The 24,063-nt window shown below is 52.3% G+C and overlaps 3 protein-coding genes across 3 annotated transcripts; 2 read left to right on the top strand and 1 right to left on the bottom strand.

Moving 5' to 3' along the window:
• The first annotated feature begins 1,252 nt into the window (after positions 1-1,252).
• On the top strand, positions 1,253-10,214 carry GRPEL2 (GrpE like 2, mitochondrial). Its single transcript, XM_059825259.1, has 4 exons — positions 1,253-1,311; positions 6,692-6,860; positions 7,745-7,826; positions 9,537-10,214. Exons 1-4 carry the CDS (start codon positions 1,253-1,255, stop codon positions 9,890-9,892), a joined length of 666 nt encoding a protein of 221 aa, XP_059681242.1. The 3' UTR covers positions 9,893-10,214.
• Positions 10,215-16,406: 6,192 nt separating this feature from the next.
• On the top strand, positions 16,407-19,540 carry PCYOX1L (prenylcysteine oxidase 1 like). The gene is made up of 6 exons (XM_059825437.1): positions 16,407-16,497; positions 16,841-17,047; positions 17,525-17,699; positions 17,788-17,999; positions 18,098-18,238; positions 18,845-19,540. Exons 1-6 carry the CDS (start codon positions 16,407-16,409, stop codon positions 19,501-19,503), a joined length of 1,485 nt encoding a protein of 494 aa, XP_059681420.1. The 3' UTR covers positions 19,504-19,540.
• A 1,235-nt stretch (positions 19,541-20,775) lies between these two features.
• On the bottom strand, positions 20,776-22,580 carry IL17B (interleukin 17B). The gene is made up of 3 exons (XM_059825564.1): positions 22,560-22,580; positions 21,262-21,548; positions 20,776-21,034 (listed from the first exon to the last, which is right to left on the bottom strand). The coding sequence occupies exons 1-3, from the start codon at positions 22,578-22,580 to the stop codon at positions 20,776-20,778; spliced, it is 567 nt and encodes a 188-aa protein (XP_059681547.1).
• Positions 22,581-24,063: the final 1,483 nt, after the last annotated feature.

Raw genomic sequence — 24,063 nt, forward strand, 5'->3', positions numbered from 1 at the left:
TCTTTCAAAGCCCTCTTGTTAGTAACTAGGTAAGCAGCTTTTAATAAAAATGCTGGCACTGGCATGCCCCTTCCCCTGGCTGTAGGGAGCACGGTGGGTAAACTATTCCTGCTCCCAGTGAGAGGGACCAGGATGGGTCTGGGTGGGCTCGGCACCCCTGTGGTAGTGGCTGCTAGGGTGGGCAGGCTGGGTGACTCTTGTATGCTGGGTTAGTGACTGCAGTTAGCTCAGAGCCATGAGCTTAGCTGCCTGGGCTGGAGGGGTTCCCCATCTCCCAGGGATGAGGTGTAGGAAAGCCCCATTCTGACGGTACTCATCCTTCTCTCAGTAGCAGCTTCCCTGTGCTCGTTGTCACTGCTTCTGTCCCCTCTGGGACCTGGAGCCGCACTGTCCCATTTCACTTAGGAAATGGGTAAAAACCCTCTCCTCAAAGCATTGCTGCTGCCACTGAAGAAACAAGGAGCCTGCGCCCACAGTGGGGAGAAATGCAGCTGGACCACCACAGCCTGTGAAAGCACATCATAGAATGGTTTGGGTCGGAAGGGACCTTAAAGATCTGGTTCCAACCCCCCTGCCATGGGCAGGGGATACCTTCCACTAGCCCAGGTTGCTCAAAGCCCCATCCAACCTGGCCTTGAACACTTCCAGGGATGGGGCATCCACAACTTCTCTGGGCAGCCTGTTCCAGTGCCTCACCACCCTCATGGGGAAGAATTTCTTCCTTATGTCTAAATCTACCCTCTTTCCATTTAAAAGCATTACCCTTCATCCTATCACTACATTCCATGATAAAGAGTCCCTCCCCATATTTCCTGTAGGCCTCCCCGTGTAGTCAGCCCTCAGTTAAAAGGCACACCTGCCAAGGTTTTGGGGTTTTTTTAATGTTTATTCACCATGAGGTAAGAAACACTATTTCTTCCACCTCAGGTCTGCCTGCTGGCCCAAGCCTCTCTCAGTCTTTATTGAACAAGAGGCGAAACCTGTCGCGTTATTACCCCCCCAAGCTGCGCAGCCAGCGGCGGCAGGAGCACTGCATGAAGCCCCAGCCCCGCGGTCCGAGCCCGCGGCCCGCCGTCTGCACGGTAGCCGCCCGAAGAACCGGGCCAGGCCCCCGCTGAGGCGCTGCCCGCGCAGCCGCACTGCCTGCCGGAACTCGTGGTCCGCGCAGGGGCTTCTGGGAGCTGTAGTTGGCGGGCGGCGCCGGCGCGTCGCTCCCCTCCCTTAGTCAGTCAGTCCGTCGGTCTGCGGGGCCATGGCCGCCCGCTCCCTGCGGCGCTTCGGAACCGCCCTCGGCGCGCCGAGCCGCGGCAGGTATGTGAGGCGGTGTGAGTGCGGGAAGGGGGCTGTGTCGTCCCCTTCCCTCAGCCGTTAACGGTCGCCAACGGCCGCGGCACTGACCCCTCCCCTCCTGTGGCGGGCTCGGTGCGAGACGTGGCAGCGCCCCGGGCCCGGGCCCGGGCCCGCCCTACGGCGGCGGCGAGGCGCCGCGGCGGGCCCGGGGCGGCCACGGGGGAGTGGGCCGGAGCGGAGGCTCCGCTGGAAGGGCCCCGTCCCCCCCGGAGGTCTCCGCTTTACCTCTCATGAGGGGCACGCTGCGGCCCTTAGCTCCTCAGAAGACCTGGAACAAAAATAGGCTCTCAATAAGCAAGCTCCTTCCTGGAAAAGTGACATTTTGAGGAAAAATTAATGTTAATTTTTAGGGAAAAGCGTTTCTGTGGTCAGTAAGTCACGTTGTGACGTTGTTTCCTGCCGTTACGCGTATCCATGGGTGATTTCTGCGTCTCTTCTTGCCCATCTGAACCATTTATTCATGAGCTATATGTTTAATGTGCTCCTCAGGTTTTATTTTTGGTAATGATGCAGCACCTGTACTTTCAGTGTGTTTTGGATGGTTGAGGGAAGAGGATAAGTGTAATTGTGTCAATATTTATACAGAACAACAGTGTCCAGTCATATTTTTGGATATTGTGGAATATGGCTTATAAAAGTGAAATCCAAACAGGTGCTTTGGAAATGTGGGTAGGTGAAAAGAAAAAAAAAAAAGTCAAAATGCATACTAGGTTATCCTAGAGTTTTCTCTCGGGGAAAAAAAAAGAAACAACCCAACATTTAAATACAATAAAATAATTCTGCAGCATATAATAGAAGCGTCTTTGTTTGGGACTAAATCTAAAGATGCATGTCTGAAAGTCCTTCTGCTTTTATACATCTGAAAACTGCTTTGCCCCTCTCAAAATACACACCAAGTTTGAAATAGGTGGCTTTGATGGGAGCTGAGCAGACTTCCTTCATGGAGGATCACCAGAACCTGCCATCGGTGTGAAACTCCTCTTTGTACGCAAGTTCTGTGTGACCATGCCTGTGTCTCAGCCAAGAGGAGCAGCTCTGTACAGCAAAGCGGTGGGTGGTGGGGCCCAGACACCCATGCTGTACGCATCTCAGGGACCTCTTACCCTGGACTTGCTCTAGTCTGGGCGCTTACTGCCCATTTACAGCCATCCCGCCTTAAGGTCCACTGCACAAGCTTGTTCTCCAGTTTCATCGAAGAGGAATCCACATAGTATTAATCTCTGGTATCACTCCCTGATGAAACAGAGCGCAGTAATTGGGGGTAATTAGGAGATTTCCTTCCAAAGCATGCTCATCAGAGCTAAAACACTAATGCAGATGTTTCTGTGTGTCTCAGCACTCATGTGCTTTGTCATGCTGATTTGGGAGAGGGAGGAGGAGGGAGTGTTTAAGGAGAGATGGGGTAGGATCCTTGTGTTCAGAGGGTACATGACAGAGTCCGTTTGGGATGGTCAGGTATCGTGCCTGTGCTCCAGAAAGAGAAGTGAAGCTATTGTTCTGACCAGAGAGATCTGTTTTTGTTGTTTAAATTCTAATCTTTAAGGACAACTGGCTTAAACCATATGGGTACCATCAACTTCTCTGCTACATCTATCTATCTGGCTTTCTGCAACATCAGTTTGTAAATCTTCTTGTATGACCAGCTTAGTTGTATAATCCCTTCACACGCTTTGGGACTTCCACGTGTCTGTCACTGCAGGATATGTCAACTTCCTCCAGTGGGTTTTCTGCCTATTTTTAGGGCAGCTGTGATCACGACTGTGTTTCAGAGATGGGGCACAGTGCAGTGGACAGACTGTAAATAGCACTTGCCCTTTTTAGTGGAATATTTCTTTCATCCTGGAGGAAGAAGTAAATTGAGCGGCATTTTCAATTCTGCATAATAGTCCTTAAGAATTCCCTTTGGAGTCAGTCTGTGGTTCTTGTTTCTTGCCTGCAACTTTTAAGGCAGGCTTGTCTGAACAGCATGGGATACCCAGGGCATTTCACTGCACGGGGGAGTGTTCTGTGGCTTGGTTTCACAAGCTGGAGAGAGGAGTCCATGCAGGCAGCTCTCTGCTTCACGTAGGCAGTTCCCCATAGGTGAGGCACCAGCTCGTTCCTGCCCCTCTCCTCCTACACATCGAAACACACCCATTCCTGTAGTGTAAATCGCTTGCAGAGGGAAATGACTCACTAACCTTTGCTTCTTGGATGCAAAAGAGTTAACTCATTTGTATAGCTGTTTGAAGTTTTTGAGTCTAACCTATGAGGTGCCTAGCAAGGCTGCTTTCTCAGCTGCATTTCAGGTTCTTTGGTCCATCTATAACACAGCTAATTTCCATCCCTGCAGCTCTTTAAATGAAATGTGGGATGATAAAGGGCAAAACTTGTAGTTAGTGTTTACCACGGGCACACCTTTTATTGACAAAGAAAGCTTTACAGTTGTTTAAAACTTCATGGATTGATTATGAAGGCTTGGTGAAGGGGGGTCCTTCTCTGTCCTCACCTCTGGTTTAGTTGACTTTCTGTAACTTCGAAAAAGTGCTGTGTTAATCAGTCAACAACAGAAATGTGACAAGCATCTTAAAAATAATTCAAGATGGGGTCTCAGGCCCCAAACATATCTTTCTGCAGCCAGGGTTAAAACGTGGGGGTTTCTTTGGTGTTGGTATTCCTGGAACCCAGAACTGCAGCGGCTGGGCAGCTTTTTGAAAACACCCTAGTGACAGTCCCTTGTCTGGTTCTTTAAAGATTAGTGTGAGGAACATCCTACTCCAGAGCACCTGTACGTAGCAAAAGCACTTTCAGGCTTGTATTTGGTGTGTAATGTGTTGAAACAGAGTGGTTTGACATACAGATTATGTTCGAAGTACCCACTTAATAAAAAATTTTGTATGCAAATGTCTTCAGGTGGGAAAAGGAAGTTGTTATTAGTGCTGTGGGATATGTAGCAACCTTGTATTAAAGATAAAATGAGGGAACAGCTGGACTGCTAAGCAGGGAATGGTAGGAGATGCTTAGTGGTCTTTGGGCAGATATAAATCTCTTAAACTGTGCTTTGGTCATAGAGCTGAGCCAGTCTAAGACCTGGCTGCCACCCAAAGCGGGTCACCTCTTCCCTTCCCCATATTCTCCCTCCCACATCTCACCAGGCTTCACGTGTTTGTCTTCTCTTTTGTACTGGCTCTTGCACTCATCTGATCTGTCAGCAAACCTATTCAGGGACACAGACAGAAAAGTCTTTTTGTTTTGTAGGGTTAGTTTTCAGATGGTTTACCTCCCTGAACCTTTGTTCTGCACAGTTCCAGTACTGGAATAAGGGAAGCAAACCTGTCCCTTCCAGTTGCTGCTGTGAACTCAGTTTAGCTGGATTGGTGAACAACACTTAGGTCTCATGACCGATCTGATAGACCCAGAAACAAAAGCTGTGCACTTCTGTGACATTGTACCTGAGCATATAGCCTTGCTGAAAAGTAAGAAAGCTTAATGGTGCAGGCCTGGTAACGTGAACTTGACTATATTGATTCTGGGGCCTAAATTAGTATCTCTCTGCAGTGTTGAATTGTGCTGTATAAACACAGAAGTTTGAGTTGGTGCCAATGCAGTGATTTCTGTGCCATGCTGCGTTTCACTTGGTAGATACGTACTTAGTATATGCAAAACCCCTCTATTAAAGGAGATGTTAAAAGCCCTGCTTGGAGGAAGAGCCCAGGTGTTCCCAAAAAAGGAGACACCCTTCCTTGTTAAGCGTATAGTAAAATGTTTCCTGAATGGAGCTAGTTTGGAAGTAAATTGAGCTTTCTTCTGCAGACTGTTCCTGGTGTAAGGCGTGAGAGGGAGGTGGGCTGAGGCTTTGGCCTCGTGCTGGCATGAATGGATCCTGTCTAGGTTGGTTTGTAAAAGCAGGTGGTGAAGGAGGGGGCGTGAAAACTCTTCGTTTCGCTCTTGGAGTGACAGCATTGTTACTGCAGGTGAAGGGCTTTCTGGAAAAGAACAGAATGAAGTGAAAAATATTTTCTTTATTTTTCAAAGTGTCTAGCGCACTGGTTTTGATCACCTTTTGATCAAACTGTTTTCAGCCAGACTTTGGGAAACCTGTGATATTGTTACAGTATAGAATAGACTGCTAAGCACCTAGGTGGTGTTTATACAGCTCAATCCAATTATCTGACTCTTGGGTTGTTTCATCATTTAATCTGCAAGTTGTGGAGTCAGCCTCCTGGGTGAGCTCCACCTGCCGTACCAACACGAAGCACTGACACGTGTGCTTTTTAGTTGAAAAGCGTACTTAGGATGGTAAAGTCATTGGAAATAAGGTAGGCTTCAGTACTTGAGGCTTGGGCTTGTTTTGTTTTTTTTGCCTTTGGGACTCTTTCATTGCCAGTTGAGATAAAAACAGTTGAAGTGTTTAGAACTGTTGGAGAATATTAGGGACAATTTTCAGTTGGCATGTTCAGTCCCTTTTCGAAACACAGCTAATGGAGTTGTGAAGGTCCTGGCGGAAGGCCTCAGAATATTTGGGCTGCACACAACTTGGTCATGTCTCTGAAAGTTCTCTTTGGTTTCTTAATTGTTCTTTGTGCAGTGGACACGAAAGCCGGGTACAGTCTAGCAATTCCTACTTTGTAAGAAGAACTGATTGGCAAAAGGTTCAAACTCTCCTCCTCTTCGCTCAATAGGAGGAAATCTGAATACACCAAATACTATGTCTGTTTTTACCCAGGAGAACAAACGGGACAGAGCATCCGAGAATTGGGTCTTCCATTAGCCAGCAGTTTGAGATGTGTATGTCTTTCCTTCCTTGTTGAATTGCTCCACAGAAATCCACGGCCATTCCACTGGTGTGACGTGCCCTTTTGCAGTCACTGTATCATCTTAGGTAGCAGGCTGGGCTCTGCCTGCCTATCTTACTAAGTACCATGGGTTTGCAGATCTCACTGAATTTTGCTCAGAACATTTAGGGTTTTTTAAATAACTGTAAAACCAGCTCCGTACCACTTGCCTCTTTCAAGACTACCTTGCAAAAATGTTTCTGAAGTTTTTCATCTGGTATTGACCACCTGTATTGGGAGGTCAGCAAAAATGCAACCCACAACTTGTTTTCCTGTGAAAATGGGACTTTTCTCAAGGTATGTCAAAGAAGTGGTGTACAGCCTCTGTAGTGACATGTGAGTCTAAAATAAAGGAATTTTTCAAAACATCTGTCTCTGTGTTTCTGTGCTAGTTGTCCATATTTTCTGAAAATTTTGTCTAGAATCCTATGTACCTTTTTTTAGTGAGCCTGCTTTTAATAATGACACTAAACTAGAATTCTTCTTTTTGACCCTGTTGTTACTTAACTTTCCTTCTTTGTCACTAGTTTGTATTTCAGGGGGTCCCCGTGTGTTTTCAGCACTGCAGCTCAGCAAAGAAGTACAGGAGACGAGTGTGGCCCAGAAGATCCCCGTGATGAGCCCAAGCATCCCCTTTCTGACTGTGCATTAGAGCACAAAGCCATCAAATTGGAAGAACAAGTCCAAGATTTAACTGTGAGTATGCTGCTGATGACATCATGATGTCTTTTGTTCAGTCCCCTTGACTTAGTCTGTCTTTCAGCCCTAGCTTTTTCTGTAAGACCTGTAGCACACACACAACGCTGCTGTGCTATGGCAGCCTTCAGAGCAGCTGTGCTCTAAGTGTGAGAGGGTGCACTGTGAAAGTACAGTCTGCCTTCCCCAGAAACATCATCTGTCAGTAGTACCTAGGAGCAAGACCCTGATAGTATGATCCTGGCAGGCAAAACTGTATGTTGGAGATGGTTTGGTCAGTTCTTTCACAGCATTGTGCAGAGGGAATGGCAGTAGCTTCGTCCTGATGCACATCACATATTGTGTCGCACTGGATCCAGATTGTCCAAGAGGAGAGTCCTTTTTAGTGACAGTGGTGTGGTGGAAATGGTAGGGATCATCTTACAGGGACTTTGAAGAACAGATGTAACTAAGGAGAGGATTAAATACCGCAGCACTGGGCAGACTATTCTGGAGATAATCCCTGAGAGTACTACTGCACCAATCGATAAATCAGCTGGTTGCAGATCTGTTGCTGAGACTGCCAAATTGCCTGCTGGAGAAAGGAGTGTCTCAATAGCCACAGTGAGTCATGCAAAAAGCAGCAGCCTGACAATTCCGTGTTTAATTGAGCTGTGCCCTGAATGCTTCTGGCCTTTGCTTGGGTCTTTTGAGGGAGTCGAAGTTGTGCCAGTTAATCAGTAGGAGGGGGACTTGGGTTTGCATTTAATGAAAATGCAGGAGCCCAGCACAACCTTCTGACGTCAAGTGGGTTCTTTTTAAGTCATTTCTAAGGGATTCCCAACTTGTCAGGAAATGGGTTTTACCTCCTTGTTTGATGTCTCCCCTTGCTATTGTGGTTACAGGAGCGATATCGGAAGGCTTTGGCAGATTCTGAGAATGTCCGGAGGAGAACACAGAAGTTCGTGGAAGATGCCAAGCTCTTTGGTAAGCAGCATGAGGCAAAGCTGTGTTTACTGCAGTGGCCTGCCTGCCTGAGCATAAAATGCTGATCAGCAGCTTTCCTCTCCCCCTGTCCTGCCCTTGTTCATTGTAAAGTCTGGCATGATGTTTGGCCTGAACTGTTGGTGTCTGGGCTTACTTGCTGTTTTTTCTGTATGTCCAGCTGTGTCATATCAGGTTTATCTCAGTGACTGTTTTGTGATATTTTTTTAGTAAAACAGGCCCGGTGCAATTGAGTGTAGTTCTACTGATTTGGTTGAAATTACAGGTTCTTCTGTATCTTGAGAATTGGCTCTGGCAGGGTGTATTTCATACTTTCAGCTGTGTCATCAGGTTGTGATCTCCTTTACTATATTAACAGCCTCTTCTCTTCTGCTCTAGCTTTCAGGAGGTAGATCCTGCCTGGGGCAAAGGTGGTCAGTTTCTATATCAGATGTTCTTTAAAGCTTGTATGATAAATATTTTAGCATCCATGAAATGAGCTGGATTTGTAGCTTTGGCAACAGAGGCAGGTGAAGGGGGAAGAAACTGCTGTTTAATCATTGCACTCTGCCAGCACCGTCTCTGAGAATGAGAAACTTATTCTCCGTAATGCATGAATCTCAGGAGGTTTTTTGTTAGTTAATTCCAGTAGCATTGAAATTAGAGCTGCTGTGTTTTTCTTACCGGTCTACCCATTGTGCTATAAAATGGCTTTTGAATTTTGGGATAATCGGCACCGTTGGTTTTGAGGGTTTTTTTTTTTTTCCTAGCTCTTTGAATTTTAGATGCATTATGAAGAAAAATGAGTTTCTTTATTAGAAGTTGCTCACGGAGTGAGGCACGGGGGTCTGCAGAGCATTAAAACAGACTCTGGTGCAAGAGGAAATGGTTGGTAATTGGCTTGCTTCTGTCTGCTCCTTTGTTGCTTTCTCCTTCATGCTTCTTTGTTCTGTGCATGTTTAAACATGTATGTACAGGTATAGACAGCACCAAAGTATTGTTTCTCTTTCTCTCTTTTCCTAATGTGTCTTTCCAGTAAGTTAGTTATAGCATCTATATAACTGAGGGAGCCTGATTTTCCTGAAATTTCTGCACAGTGTAATACACCACTTCTGGAAATGTATATGATCTAAATCCATTTTCCTAATGAAAAAGACTGCATGACTTTTTCACAACTAACCCAAGGACCATTTTGTCCAGTCCTTTCACAGTAGTTTTAACTTACTCATATTTTGGATGTATTTTTGAATGGTCATTTATTATTTTTACTTCCCCCCATTGTGTGTGTTCCCTGTGTGCATGGGCATTTGTGTGAGTTGCTTGGCAAAGCATTTATGTCTGTGGGACTGTATGAGAGGGTGTGGAACAGTGTGCTAGATGACATGTCTTAGTTGCAAGAACTTTTCAGAGTGAAATACTAATGATCTGCTTTGTCAGGTATACTATGTATATATATGTATGTTGATGTGTGTAGATGTACCTTTCCTGTATGTACCTTGATTTGGGGAGTCTTTAGATTACTACCAATGTAATAATAAAACTTTGGCTACAGGATACAGAAGACACTGCTCTCACTAAAGTAATGCTTCAAATCAATTAGCAGCTTTAAAGGTGCTTTCAAACTGCTGTGACTTTGTGCCTGTCATTGATACTGTAGCTCTGTATGTTCTGTAAACTGCCTTTCATTTACTTCTTGCTTCTTTGTGCCTGTAGGGATCCAGAGTTTCTGCAGGGACCTTGTGGAGGTGGCAGATATCTTGGAGAAGACTGCCGAGAGTGCAGCGGAAGAAGCGGAGCCTAGTAATCCAAATCCAACCCTGAAGAAAATCTATGAAGGCCTCGCTCTCATAGAGGCCAAATTGCAAAGTGTATTTGCCAAACACGGCCTTCAGAAGATGAACCCTGTTGGTGTCAAATATGATCCATATGACCATGAAATAGTCTGCCATGTACCAGCCGAGGGAATGCAGCCGGGCACGATAGCACTGGTGACTCAGGATGGCTATAAACTCCATGGTCGCACTATCAGACACGCACTCGTTGGCGTGGCAGTAGAGTCACAGGAATGACGTGGGCTTACCCATTGGCATCTGGGACCTTACTGAGCTGAGGACCCCTCAGCACTCAGTCACAACTGCAGCTGCATGTCTTTACTTATTTATTAAGCTAGGTTTGTATTGTATGTTGGCTTCTTTATAATGTGTGCAGTCATTTTGCTATTAATTCTAAGGTACTTGTATATTTAATAATCCTTTTTGGAGTATGTGGAGTAGTACTAGGAGTCCTGCTATTTGTCAGAAACGTGGCACTGTAGCCCCTTTCTCTGTTGCTCATTTCTCCATTAAGGCTTGTATGGGGAAGAGGGGAGATACGGGAGAGAAAGGGAGATTCTCTGAGAGCTAAGGAATCTTGTTTCCTGGTTCTGTCTCTGAGACAGACTCCTGCAGTGGTCTTCAGGAAAGTAACTTCTCTGCCTCAGTTTCCATATCTGTGTTAAGGGAATATAATAATACTTACTGACCTACCTCACAGGGATGTGGTGAGGCTTTTTCTTTGCAAAGCACTCAGAAGAGGAAAAGCCCAAACGGCTGAATGTTACTATCAGGCTGGTTTTGGTGTCTTCCCTTGTCCCCAGACCCCTCAGGTGGGGATGAAGATAATCACTTGAAATTACATTTAGGGGCAGCTTTTTTTCATGTCACTTCAGGAAAGCAACCCTGAAATAGTGAAATCTCTGTCATACTACAGTTGAATATGGATGAGGTTTTACAGAGAATTCAGTTGTTAGGTCAGACTTTAATGTGTTAATATTTGTTCTCCAGGTAAAACTTCAGCTTGCCTCGTCGTTCCTAAGGATAAAACAGGGCATAGTGGTTCTTGGTGGAGCCAGAAAACTGTTCTCAAATCTCTCTTTCTCCAAGCAAAAAGTATATTTTAGAGGAGAGTAATCTCTCTTCCCTGATGGGTATTTGTGCAGCTTTCAGGCATGATAAACTATATGCTGTTTGTTTCAGCTGCTGGCAAATGGAGATGTGCCCTTAAGCAGGAAATCTGGACTGTTTTATTTTCTCAGCTCTCCAATAATGATACTCAGATAACACTAACTTCCAGTTCACATGCAGATTCTGCCTTTGCATGGTCATAGTAAATATTAAACCTTTTGGGTTTTGAAGCAAGGAGAAAAATCTTTTCTACTAAAAGTCTCAAGTGCCCTTGAACCAATTTTAGCAGTGGTGACAAGAAAGCAAGAGAAGCAGAAGGCTGAGGAAGTGAAAGCTGACCTCAAGCTGTCCTCTTAGTTGGAGGCGTGTTGTTGTCACAGCATGGCATATGTATTTCCCAGTGGTCCTTTTGCCTGGGAGTCCATTTATCTCAGCTGAAAGGATGCAGTCACCAAGTAAGATCAGAATTTAACCCTTTACAGAGCAGCAAGCAGTATAATGACAGAAGAGTTATGTAAACCAGACTATGGTCTGCACTATGCAAAACCAAGGCAGGAATGGTTTTCAGGTTGTTTCTTAATGATTCATTAATTCCTGCCTTTTTACTTTCTGGAATCGGATCTGTGGCCTGGCAGTTATTTCAGATCCACCTCTGAAAACTCTTTACTTATGGTGGATGCCATCACTGGTTTGGAAGAAAGCTTATTCTTCTCCCATTCCTTTGCAGGCTTCAGTTGCATAATCCTTTTGTGGTGGACTTCAAGATTATCGCAGCCTTCAGTTAGCAACTATCGACAGTCTTTCATCTGGGGAGACTATGTGCAGCTAGTTGGTTGTCACTCCAGAATTTTAAGGAAGATGCACATTTCTAATATGCTCCATGCAAGCTGCTTTAGTGACAGCTGCATGTGGGTGACTTGGTAGTGGATACTTTCTGAAGTGCAGTTTTCTGTCTCTGCGTAGTTAGGTTTTCAGGCAGGTACTTGATATTTCGACCCTGAAACAGTGCTTCATGGTAGCATTAGATCACTTTGGACAAACCTCTTGTTGGGTGCTCTTGTTTTCTCACTTTGTTGGAAATTTCAGAGATATACAGGACTTCCTGTTCATTGTTTTGCTGGTCTATATGCTGACTGAGTCACCAGGTTACGCTGTTACTCAAGACAAAGAACAGGTAAAATATGAAGCGTGGCAATGCAAGTCTTGCTGTTCTGTGTCAAGACTGGCTGCGGCCTGTTCTGAGGAAACCGTGTCTTCAACTGGAAGGAGCAGTTGGGTTCTCTGCTGCCTCTTCAGCCCCTGCTATATCAGCTGAATCTTTTTGCAATATGAGGGGAGAGCTCGTTATGGAAACTAACTTTGAATGTGAAACTTTATTTATAAGGAACAAAACAAAAGCAAAGGCATTTTACACAACAGGTAGTTTTCTGTCATAGAAAGGCTGCAGCTTACCTGAGCCGGATTTAGTAGTGACCAGAAGCGATGGGATACAAATCCTCCTTAAACTGACCCATGGAGCCACTTGACTGTGAAAGTATGCTACAGCTACTTGATCCACTTTTGGACTATTTGCCAGGCCTGCCTGTCTCCTCAGCTAGTATTCACCCATTTTTGCCTTAAAGAAAGACCCTAAAATGCACTCCAGACCTTCTCTCTGTACTGAGAGGTTATTGATTCAGCTCATGTATCGGGGATCCACTTTCACTGAGGCACTGCTGTGTGGCTAGAGCAGGAATTTGAGGGATCCAGTTCCTGTGCAGTCTTTCTCACCCTCCCACAGGCCCCATTTAAGTTTGGGCAAGCTATTTTCCTGGTTCATGCCCCAGCTTTTCAATCTATGAAATTTCTACAGGATCTTACCAGGCTTTTGTGATGATTACTGTAAGATGTACCCGTTGCTTAGACACTCTTTTACAGAAGTTACCAAAGAGATAAATACTGTAGCTATTGTTTGTCCTAGTTGCTGCTGCCTTTGAATGATGAAGTGAAAATGAAATAACCAAACCTGGATTCCATCACAGAATCCAGATTTCCTAGGCAAAATTTTATTCTCTGCCTTTCAAGCACACTTAATGATCTCTCTTACGTGGACAAGGTTGCCTAAGGGTGGATTGAATTTCTCCTTTGTAGGTTCTTGCTCCCTTGTCTGCCCTGTTTGTGTAAAGCTTGCACACTCAGCACCGTGGGGCAGAGTCTCCGCTGGTGCGGTTCCGTTGCACTCTGCAGAGTTACACCAGAGAGGAGACAGACCCATGAGGTTTTTCTCTCCAGTCACTTTATTCAATGACTATTTAATAAAACACAGGAGTACATTAGCAGGGACAGAATAGCAGAGGAGAGGAAGTGTCACGTACCTCTTAGCCGTTCCACTCCGTTCTCCCAGCCATGAACTGAAGAGCTCGAGCTGGGAATGCAGACAGCTAGATAAGACGTGCATGTGATGGTGATGTGTGGACCTGCATCTCTGCGCTCGGGAAGCGGGCAGCCCCGCTGTACGTGGGCATTTGCCTTGTTCTGTGACCTTGCCGTACCCTGTCAGTGGGACGTATTTGAGTTGAACTCCTGGATGAGTCTCCAGTGACACTGTCTCGTGAGCATGGCAGCGTTTTAACTCTGACCAGGAGCAGTGCAGAATGTGAATGTTGCTTTGTGAACCTTAAATTCTCAGTGCTTCATCAGCAGAGCTTCTGTTGAAAGAGACAGCTGTGATAAATCAATAGCTATTAACAGTCCTTTAATTTTTAAACAAATTTATTTAAGTTTTATATTGTGAATATTGTAGTATTTTTTTATTTTAAAACTTGACATGTTTTGATATTACTTGCAAAGTCAAATGAACAAAGCATTGCTAATCTCCAAAAATCTAAGTCCATTTAGTTGGTGGGAAACCTGTATATACTGTATTTTTTTGTGTTTCTGTGCTCTTTGTTTACCCAAAGGTTCTGGCTGTATGAAAGACAAAGACTGAAGTGTGGGAGTGGTGCAAGTTACAACGACATTTGAGTTAATGTTGGAAAGGGCTGATTTCCTTTAGATGTCCAGATACTGTCCATTTTCTAATAAAAAAAAAAAAGAATTGCAGTTGCTTCTTTTTCCTTTTTTCTGTGCCCCAAACTGCTGCTCATTCTGACTGCCACTTTAATCAAGTGGGACTGCGGGTTGAAAGGTTTCTCACTATTCCTGATCTGCTTGTCTAAAATAAGGGCTGTAGGCCATGGCAGTGGAGAACTTTGTTGAACATGTTATTAACAATCCTTCAGGTGGACTCCCAGAAATGCACACAGGTGTGCACGTGTCATCTTTCCTCATGCAGGTGAGTTGTCGGGGATTTCTGCACTGATAAACTGCCCAGGTGTGTCGTTCTCTGGTACTTCCGTGCCTGCTTTTGTGTCTGTTCCTACTAAATCCACTCATGGACCATCGTGTAGAGAAGTGCTGTCTGCCAGCCTTTGGTGGTGGTTCATTCTGCAGAACTCTGCTAACAGTTGAAATCCTGACATCTGGTTTCATTTTTGCCATTCTATTCTCTCACAGCTTTGCTTTGCTGTATTTTTCCCCTTTTGTGTGAAGTGTGTTGTAGCAGGCACTCGATTAAGGATGGCTGAATATACAGTGTCTGTTAACGCTTGTGGTATCCACAGGCAGGTTGTGATTTCAGGGATTTGTTGGAGAGGAGGACAGGCTTTCGCTGTAGGGGTGCGATTCTAACAGATCGCATTCTCCCTTTGTGGGTCCTCTGCAAAAATAGCTGGGCCTCCATTTCTGGTTTTGCCTTAGCCTTGTAACACTTGGTGCTGTGCTGGTGGGCCTTGCTTGCCTTGTTCTCCTGAAGCTCTGAGTGCCGCTGGGCACTCCTCACTAGAAAAAAAAAACTTTGCAAAAGACCATTTACAAATGGCCTTTGTGGGGTGAGATCTATATTTCTGTGCTAAAGATCTGCCAGCAAAGTCCCCTTGTGATCGCAGAGGTCATGTCCCATTACAGGGACTCTTCCTCATTCTGCCTGCAACATGTGGGCATTGCTCAGTGTTCGCTAACCAGAGCAGACCAGGAAATACTGCTGCCTGCTGCTGTGTTAGTAATTTCTAGCTCTGCTGGTTTTTCTCTGCAGCAACAGTGAGAGTTGGGAGTTTTCAAACCACAGCCACCGCCATCTGCAGAAAAGCATCAGCGCTTGTGAGCAAGGGGAAGAGCATTTTGCTTATGGCACGGTATTGCAGAACGCCTGCAAGCAGGGCATGGTCTGCTGTGAGAGGGAGGCAATCAGGAGCGGTACTGACCCGGACTCCCAGGCACCTTGCTGCATGTACAGCCAGATTTCTTGTCGCCCACAGCCATGGTGAAATCAGGCTGGTTAGGTAAGAGCTTGTTAAAACCTGAGGCATGCTGCAAAGATATTTGTGTTGTGTTTTAAGCTGCTTTGGGAATGTTGTCTCCCTGTCCTGGTGGGTTAATACCACCCATTGTGAGCTGAGCAATGGTAGTTTTTGTCTGTGCCCCCCCCAAATGTTCATGCCTGAGTTTCTGGGTTGTGCGTGCTCCCCCATGCAGGAACTCTGAAGCGTGTCCTGGCTGGGGGAAAGGAGGGGGCCTGTGCTTGTGTTGTGTTTCTCCTGAGACAAAGTTCCAGTGATAGATTCCCAAACTAAATTTTGTCACTTGGTATGGAGCCAGCCCTGGGCTACACCAGGCTCTAGGTCTGTAATGACATGTCCTACCTGTTCCAGAGTTTTCACTCAGTCTTTGCTATCCTTTGTAATCTGAGCAGCAGCAGGCTCCCAGCTGGGATTCCCAGCTGCTTGCTGTCGGGCACCTTGTTTTGCTGAGGGCAGAAAGTGCAAGCAAAAGCTTGAAATGCTCTTGCTGATGCATGAGCCACCCCAGGATCCAGCCTGCTCCCATCAGCCGGGTACTGAGCACCGTGCCTTCGCTCCACGTGCAGACTGAGCACACAGAAAACATGCTCCAGCAGCAGCTTGGCCTGAGCGCTGCCCTATGGCGCAGCCCCCAGCACGCTTGTGGCGGGAGGGAGGTGGTGCTGGGGGGAGCTCCTGGGTTTGGGCCCTGGGTTCACCTTGGGTTGGTTGCGAGTGGGATGCTGCTGAGCATCCTCGTGGATGCGCAGCCGGCGTGTGAGGAGTGGAGGGCACCAAGGATCCTTGCTGTGGCTGTGCCTGGGGTGGTTCATGTCCCACACACAGCACTTTTGGATGTTGAGGGTCTCCCCTGAGCCTCGGTGTCATTCTCTGAGGATGAGTGCCAGGAGGTAAGTTATCACCAGGCCTGCTTCTATACCGCTGCTGTGTCTCCGGTGAGCCTGGCACTACCCCTGTACCGCTTCCCTGAAGCTGGGGAGCAGCCTGAGGCTGTGTGCATCCCTCCAGCTCTGCGGGAACAAAGCCCGCTCCGCTCGCCCTGCTCCTCCTCGCCTTGCCGCCGGCAGACGCGCTGGCTCAGGGCTTCCAGCGCCGGGGCAGGCCTGCCTCTGCCCGCCCCGAGCGGGCTCCGCGCCTGGGGCCGAGCCGCTGCCCGGGCGGGGCGGGACGGCAGCGGGGGGCGCGGGGGCCGAGCCTGCGGTAAGGGGCGGGCCGGGCCGGGGCGGGCGGTGCCGGGACCCGCTCTCCGCGCCGCCGTCCGCGCCATGGCCCCGCCGCCCGCCGCGCTGCTCCTGCCGGCCCTCGCCGCCCTCCTGGCCGCGCCCGCCGCCGCCCGCGCTCCGCCGCGCAGCATCGGTAGGACCGGGGGGGTGTGTGTGTGTGTGTGCAAACCGGGGCGGGGGGGCACCCATCACGGGTACCGGCAGCACCCGGCCTCCTCCCTGCCCGCCTGCCTCTGGGGGTGGGAGAGGGGAGCTCCGGCACCCGTCCGCGGCAGGAGCAGGGCGTGCAGCGGCGCGGAGCATCCCTGCGCCGTCCCCGCTGCATCCCCTCGGCATCCCTGCCCTCGCACGCGGCGCTGGCCCCTTCCCTTCCTGCTGCCGGGGGACCCGGCGCTCCGCGTGGGGGGCAGCGGCGTCCCCCTGCTCCCTCGGGGCGCGCTGCTGACCCGGCCACCCTCGCCCCTCTCCGCCGGCAGCCGTGGTGGGCGCCGGGCTGGGCGGCTCGGCCGTTGCCTACTTTCTGCAGCAGCACTTCGGGCCGCAGGTGCAGCTGGACGTGTACGAGCCGGCGGGCGTGGGTGGCCGGCTGGCCACTGTCACCGTCAACAAGCAGCAGTACGAGAGCAGGGGAGCCTCCATCCATGCCCTCAGCCTCCACATGCAGGACTTCGTCAAGATCCTGGGTGAGCGCGGGCACCCCAGCGCTTGCATGGCCCCCCTCCCTGAGCCGGGGGGCTGGGGTGCCCCCAGGCCACGCGCTTGGGGCTGTGGGGAGGGCTGCTTCCAGTCCGCCTCGGCACCCCAGGTATGCGGCTGTCCCTGCACCCCAGCCCTGTTGTGCCCTGGAAGAGAAAGGGATGGGGTGGCCCAGCAGAGCATCAGGGCGAGGGGTCCTGATGGGATTAGTGTGGGGGGTTTGTTTATGAGCTCCCACCAGTTTGTCCCAGTAGGCAGCAGCAACTTCATGGGATGCCCCAACATACAGGATCTGGCTGGGGTCCTAGTGCCCTGGGGTCTCACACTCCCGGATGCTCCTCCAAGAGCGTCTTTGCCCACAATCCCCACTGCAGCAGTGTTTGGTGCTGGACTTTCCCAGCAGCTGGCCAGCCCCAGGGAGGCGTGCGAGCCCAGCGGGGCCGGGGCCCCTCTCCTCCCTGCAGGCCTCAAGCACCGGCGTGAGGTGGCAGGGAAGAGTGCCATATTTAGCGGGGAGCACTTCGTCCTGGAGGAGACCGACTGGTACCTGCTCAACCTCTTCCGGCTCTGGTGGCACTATGGCATCAGCTTCCTGCGCCTGCAGATGTGGGTGGAGGAGGTGATGGAGAAGTTCATGAGGTAGGAGAGCCCGAGGGCTGGGGGGATGCAGGGGGTTTTCTCTGGCACTGGGACATCACCAGGTGCCTTGTGCTCCTGTCCCCTCCAGGATCTACAAGTACCAGGCGCACGGCTACGCCTTCTCCAGCCTGGAGGAGCTGCTGCGCTCGCTGGGGGGGGATGCCTTTGTCAACATGACACAGCGCTCAGTGGCCGAGTCCTTGCTGGAGGTGGGGGTCACACAGCGCTTCGTGGACGACGTCATTGCAGCTGTCCTGCGCTCCAGCTACGGGCAGTCGGTGCTAGTGCCTGCCTTCGCAGGTGAAACCGAGGATCCCCTCTCCTCCCCGTGTGACTCTCCTTCCTGGTGTCCCCTCTGCGGGCAGGCTGTTAAGCCACCCTCCTCTTCCTCTCCTTAGGAGCCATGTCGCTGGCGGGGGCCCAGGGCAGCACCTGGGCAGTAGAAGGAGGCAACAAGCTTGTGTGTTCAGGTCTGCTGAAGCTGACCAAAGCCAATGTCATCCCGGCCAGGGTGACAGGCATCTCTCTGCACAGCTCAGGTGAGCCTGGGCACAGGGGTCTGCTGTGGGTGCTGCCAGTCTGGGCGTGGGCCTGGGCGCACCAGGGCAGGAGGTTGGTGGTGGCAGCATGGGTATGCTGGGGAAGAGAGAGAGCATTGGGAGGCTGGAGAGCATCCCGGTCCTGGTAAAGCATTTGGGAGAGGGCCTGGGGGTCTGTCCATCTCATCCCCTTGTCTGATTCAGTGGGGGCTCTGCAGTACAGACCTTGGTCCTGAGGTTCCCCTCTCTCTGTCCTGAGATCCCTCAGGTCTCTTCTATGGGACCATCTTTGTTGCAGGTTTGCTCCCCCATCCAGCACAGCAGAAGGGCTGGAGAGCTGGGGTTTGGGGAGTGGGCTATGCTGTCCCAGTCCTCCTTGCTCCAATAGGCTGGGCTTCTCTGGAAAATTTCTCCCACAGGCTTGATAAAATCTTCTTTCCACTGCCCTAAAACATCAACAACTCATCCATAACCATCAGATGCTATGGTCCAGCACTGGTGTGTACTGGAAAACCAGGGGATGGAGGCCATGCTAGAGAAAAGGGGGCCAGGGCAATACCACTTGGGGCTCAGGGCTACTCCTAACTGTCCACCATCTCTTCTCAGAGGGGAGAGCCCTGTACCAGGTGCACTACGAGGGCAGTGAAGGCCAGGGCTCAGCTTTCTATGACATGGTGGTGGTGACGACTCCCCTGCACCCCAGCAGGAGCAACTTCACCTTCGAGAACTTTGAGCCACCCATCACCGACTTCCCCGGAGCCTTCCAGCCCTCCGTCACGTCCATTGTGCACGGCTACCTCAACTCCTCTTACTTTGGCTTCCCTGACCCCAAGCTCTTCCCCTTTGCCAGCATCCTCACCACTGACACCCCCGACCTCTTCTTCAACGCCATGGACAACATCTGTCCTGTCAACATCTCAGCAGCTTTCCGTCGCAAGCAGCCCCAGGAGGCTGCGGTGTGGCGTGTCCTCTCCCAGCAGCCGCTAGACAAGCAGCAGCTGAAGACCCTCTTCAGGTCCTACTACTCCGTGCAAGTGACAGAGTCGCAGACGTATCCCCGCTACGACGCTGCCAAGTCCCTCCCACCCATTGTGCTCCACGAAAACCTCTTCTACCTCAGCAGCGTGGAGTGGGTGGCCAGCTCCATGGAGATGATAGCGGTGGCGGCCAAAAATGTGGCCCTGCTGGCTTACAACCGCTGGCATCAGGACCTGGAGAAAATCGACCAGAAGGACTTGATGCACAAGGTGAAGACCGAGCTGTGACGCCCAGGGGAGGCGGTGGGCCGGGAGCTTCTGCGTGTAGTAGCCTGGGGAGTATTTATTGCCTTGGGGACACCAGGGGATTTGGGGCTGGGGAGGAGGGGACGGGCTGTGTCCCGGATGACTTGAACGTGTGTTGCCTTCAGGAATACAGTCCCTGCCCAGTCTTGCTGTGTGCCTGTGCCACATGCCTCAGTTTCCCTGTTCCCCCACCCCAGGTTCTATTGGAAAGGAGCCTGTGCCTTTTCCTGTGAAAAAGGGTCACTGTGCATTTGTTTTTGGGAGGGACTTCACGGGCCTTTCAAGGACAAGGCCGACTGGCATCGGCAGCAGATAGGTTCCCACTGGTGAGCTGCCGGGCTCCTGCTGCAGCCTCTCCTGCTTTCCTGGCTTTGCCCCTGGGAAACTTGGTGGCAGGGCTGGCCCCGGCTGGGGCAGGAGGTCCTGTGGCGTCTCCCATGCTATGTGTGCGTGGAGCCTAGCCCCGCTCACTGGCTCGGCAACCCAGGGATGAGTGTGCAGGGTGGGCTGTCGCAGGTCCTGGCTTGCAGGGAGAGGCGCCTGCTGCCGGGTGCTCTCTGTTTCCAGGGGCATCCAGGCTTCCCTGAGCCTGAGGCTCGGCTGTGTTTTGGGGTGCAGAAGAGCCTCACTGGGAGAAGGCTGGGCAGCACCCACCCTGGGGCAGGCAGGGCCAGAGGGGCAGCGCGACGGGCTGAGGCATGGGGCGGCTCAGACGGGGGCCAGCAATGCACTTTATTGAGGACCTCAGAAGCCACCCAAACTACCCTCGACTTCCCCTGCTCCCTGGGCTGCCTGGCCCGGTGCGGAAGAACTTGTAGGTGGGCTGGGGAGGACTGGTGCTCCCGGAGCTGTTGCACCGATGGAGCAAACGAAGGCAAACAGGGACTTTGGGGAGGGAGGAGGCCTGATCCTGCCCAGCCAGAGGGATCTGGGAGCAGCTGCCTCCCTCTCTCCCACAGCCCACCCTACTGAGCTCCTCCCTGGAGGTGAGGGGGTTCAGGGCGGCGTCTTGCTGCGAGGCCGGCTGCAGGGCTGCATAGCTGAGTGTCCCCAAAGAGGCTGCTTGGGCTGAGGCTGATGGAGTCTGCAGGGGGATTTCAGGGAGCTCCTGGAGCTGCTATCGCCTTGCACAAGGGCTCTCCTCACTCTGATGCTCAGCCGGGTGACCCTCTCCCAGAGGGCTGGGCAAGCTCAGGAAGCAAGACCAAGCAGGTTAGAAGCCCATGCACGGCTGCAGGTTTTAGCTCTGCAACCTCAGAAGATGCAAGTGCAGCCCACAGCAATGGTCTCCATGACCATCTGGTACTTCTTGTGACACTTCTTCTTCTCGGAGGGCTTGTGCCCAACCTCGCCCGGCACCTGGCAGAGCAGCCGGCGGACAGGCAGCCGGCTGTAGATGGGAATGCTGGCCATGGTGCGGTCCTCCTGCATCGTGAAGGGGTTGATGCAGCCGGTGCAGAGACATCGGGCCTCGGGGATGTCTGCCGGGATCCGAGTTGCATCATGGTTTATGCTGGAGGAGAGGGAAAGCAAGACGAGGCTGGAGACGTGGTAAGATGGGAGGTGGTGGGTGCCTGGGGGCAGGCAGGGCAATGCCTCTGCGGGCTGAAACGGGGTGCTGTGTCGCATCGCACCCCCCAGCAGCCACCGCAGCCCTGTGATGCTGGAGCTGTGGCTGCCATGGCACTTGCTGGCACGGAGCCACCATGCATGTCCCCGAGGTCCCTGCCCCAAACTCACCTGTAGGTCCAGGGAGACAGGCTCCTCCGGTTGGACCTCCAGAGCCTCAGGTTGACCTGGCACTTGGTGTCTCGCGGCTCGGAGTTGTTCCTCAGCTGGCGCACCATGTCCTGGATGCTGTGCTCGTAGTCTGCCATGGAGGTGTAGGAATCGTCCGGGGCCCATGCCAGGGCAGGGGTGGCTGTGGTGGGCCGCGCCGGGCCCCTTCTCCTGCCCTTCGCTGCCTTGCTTTGGTCCTTTGCTTCAGGGACCAGGACCATGGCAAAGGTGAAGATGCAGAGGAGAAGCTGAGGAGGAAGGAGGATGGTGCATGGCTGCCCGAGCCGCAGGGCTGGCATGGAAGGGGAGCTCTCCCACCCCCCATGGGACACCAGGTGATGGCAGGACGGTATTGACTTTGGGGTGGCACACACAACGCCCAAAGGGCAACGCTGGCCTGGGGGCGAGACCCGTGGAAGCACACGAGGGCAGTTTGTGGGGGTGGTGGGCACGCGGTCATGGTGAGCCCCTAGCCCAAGCCCCAGCTGATGCGTGTGGCTGCAAAGCCCCTCTCCCTGGTTGCAGCTGGCAATTTGCATTGCCCAAAGTGCCCCTGCCTGTGCTGCCCGAGCTGTGCCAAGTCCCTTCCCTGCCCACCCTGAGGTGGCTGTGTGCTGGGAGGGATGCGTACACCCTCAGCTCAGGCAGTACCTAGGCAGTGTCTGGTTTAAAAGGAGCTTTAGAGGTGAGAGAGTCAAGAATGGGATCTTTATCCAAACCCTCCTCTCCCTCCCTCTGTGCTTGGAGGACGGTGAGAGAGAAAAGATGCTTTTTCCTTTCCTTCTCCCTCTGGCCTCGCAGGGCCGAGCTCCCGTGTGCTGACACCCGGCAGGCTGCCCAGCGGCGAACAAAGTTGCTTTCTGTAGTCCTGTTCCCTGCTATTCGTGTCCCTGCAGCTGGCCGCAGGCAGCCCCGCACCCTGCCCACTGTCCTGCAGCCCTGCCTGCCATCCTGCAGCCCTGCCCACAGTCCCACAGCCCTTCCCATGGGTGTGTGGTGTCCCAGGGCAGGGACCACTCGGCTGAGGCTGTTTGCAGCCCCCCCCCATGCCGGACTGTCCAGTCGGACTGTTGTGACTTTGCTCTCCAAGGCTGTTGCATCCTTGCCATGCCAGGCATGGGAGCAATGGGCCTGGCAGGCCACAGCATGCATCTCCAAAGCAAATAAGCCCAGGTAGACACCCGTAAACAAGTGTGCAAATAATTATATTAAAGAAGGAAAACGAGGAGCAAGCCCTGAGCTGCCATGCAGTCACCTACCAGGTTTGGAGCCCGCTCCATCGCCGCGGAGGGGCTGCCGGCCGCCGTCCTGCAGTGTGGCTGGCACCAGCGAGACGGGGAGCTAAAAAGGGAAAGCCCCAGCCCCCGGCTGCGCTCCGCCGGAGGTGTGTCCGGTCCCCGAGGTGCCAGGGAGCCTCGGCGCCGGCGGGTCAGCGTGGTCTGGGCCTCGGCCACCCGCCGCCTCCCCGGGCGCTGGCTCCACCTGCGGCTGTGGCTGTGGGTGGTGGCGGGTCCCCTCTGGAGCGGGCAGCCCCGAGGGGCTCGCTGGGCAATAACCTGCCCTGGGGAGGGGGTTTGGGCTCTGGTGGTGCCACCAGCATGGTCACAGCCCTGCCAGGGCAGGGAGGGACACGGCTGCTGGGCTGGGGGAGCAGGGGCTCGGGGGAGGACCGGGGGTGGGCTGCGTCCTGCACTGGTAGCAAGGTGTGCAGGTAGCCTGGGGCTGTCCTGCTGTCCCTGTGGGGACAGCTGAGGGCCCGCTGTCATCCGTGTGCCACCACCAGCTCTGCTGTCCCCAGGAGCCACCAGACCCTTCTGCCCAGCAGTGAGGCGATGGCACCCATCACTTCCTGCACCCCTGGTCTGTCTGTCCTCAAACCTGTCCCCAACCCCTGGCAGTGGGGACACACCAGCTCTGCTCACAGCTGGCCTTGGGGCTGGGCCCCAGAGCTGCGGGGTGGTGGGTGTTGATGGTGGGGTGCTGCCCCTGCTCATGCCATGCTGCTCTGGCTTCCCGGGGCCAAGCATTGGGACGCAGGGTGCTGCGGTGGGGGAAACTGAGGCACAGGGGGTGCCGGCTGTGATGCCCCTTCCCAGTGACGGGGGCAGAAAGAACCGCTCTCGGGAGGGTACTGGCCTTGGGCGCGGACCGGGGGCTGCAGCAGCCCGGCACTGCAGCCCCCCTGCCCTGGGCTGTCCCTGTCCCCGCGGCCAGGCAGCCGCTGTGCCACACGATGGTGCTGTCCTCCACCCAACCGCACCCCCAGCCCTCTGTCCTTCCCTCTGCATCCCTCCTCCGCAACTTCCCTCCCTCCCTCCCGCCTCCCCTCCATCCCTCCCTCCACCCCTCCTGCGCTCTATCCCTCCCTGCATCCCACCCCCCCGCCAGCCCAGCCGGCCGCGGGGTGCCCGGTGCAGCTCCCCACGCTCACAGACAGCAGGGTCTGCCCCGCTCCTTCGGAGGGGCCCTTCACATCGTTGGGGCTGCTGTCCCCGCAGGCCGGGCGGCACTGGGGGGCTGCTCCGACTCTCTCTGGTGTCTTCTGCCTCCCCTGTCACCCCGCTCCCTCCCCAGCACCGCCAGCTTTTGCTGCAGGGGTAGGTGTTGAGTTTCCCTCCGCCTCCCCGCTCACTGTACATCCCCAGGGGGTTGAAGGCCCTGGTGCTTTGTAGGGTGGTGGGAAATTTCCACCTCCTTTTCCCCATCTGGGAACTGGGCCTCTAGAAAACCCTGCAAATGAGGCAAAACTCACTGCACCCCCAA

This window comes from Gavia stellata, chromosome 16 (assembly GCF_030936135.1).
Source record: "Gavia stellata isolate bGavSte3 chromosome 16, bGavSte3.hap2, whole genome shotgun sequence".
Classification (NCBI taxonomy): Eukaryota; Metazoa; Chordata; class Aves; order Gaviiformes; family Gaviidae; genus Gavia; species Gavia stellata.

Excerpts from the sequence above, each read along its gene's own strand:
- GRPEL2 (XM_059825259.1), top strand. The coding sequence starts at position 1,253 with ATGGCCGCCCGCTCCCTGCGGCGCTTCGGAACCGCCCTCGGCGCGCCG. Across the intron at positions 1,312-6,691 it reads GGCGCGCCGAGCCGCGGCAG|TTTGTATTTCAGGGGGTCCC; the intron begins GTATGTGAGGCG and ends CTTTGTCACTAG. Across the intron at positions 7,827-9,536 it reads GGAAGATGCCAAGCTCTTTG|GGATCCAGAGTTTCTGCAGG; the intron begins GTAAGCAGCATG and ends TTGTGCCTGTAG.
- PCYOX1L (XM_059825437.1), top strand. The coding sequence starts at position 16,407 with ATGGCCCCGCCGCCCGCCGCGCTGCTCCTGCCGGCCCTCGCCGCCCTC. Across the intron at positions 17,048-17,524 it reads GGACTTCGTCAAGATCCTGG|GCCTCAAGCACCGGCGTGAG; the intron begins GTGAGCGCGGGC and ends TCCTCCCTGCAG. Across the intron at positions 17,700-17,787 it reads GTGATGGAGAAGTTCATGAG|GATCTACAAGTACCAGGCGC; the intron begins GTAGGAGAGCCC and ends TGTCCCCTCCAG.
- IL17B (XM_059825564.1), bottom strand. The coding sequence starts at position 22,580 with ATGGAGCGGGCTCCAAACCTG. Across the intron at positions 21,549-22,559 it reads TGGAGCGGGCTCCAAACCTG|CTTCTCCTCTGCATCTTCAC; the intron begins GTAGGTGACTGC and ends CTTCCTCCTCAG. Across the intron at positions 21,035-21,261 it reads CTGTCTCCCTGGACCTACAG|CATAAACCATGATGCAACTC; the intron begins GTGAGTTTGGGG and ends CCTCTCCTCCAG.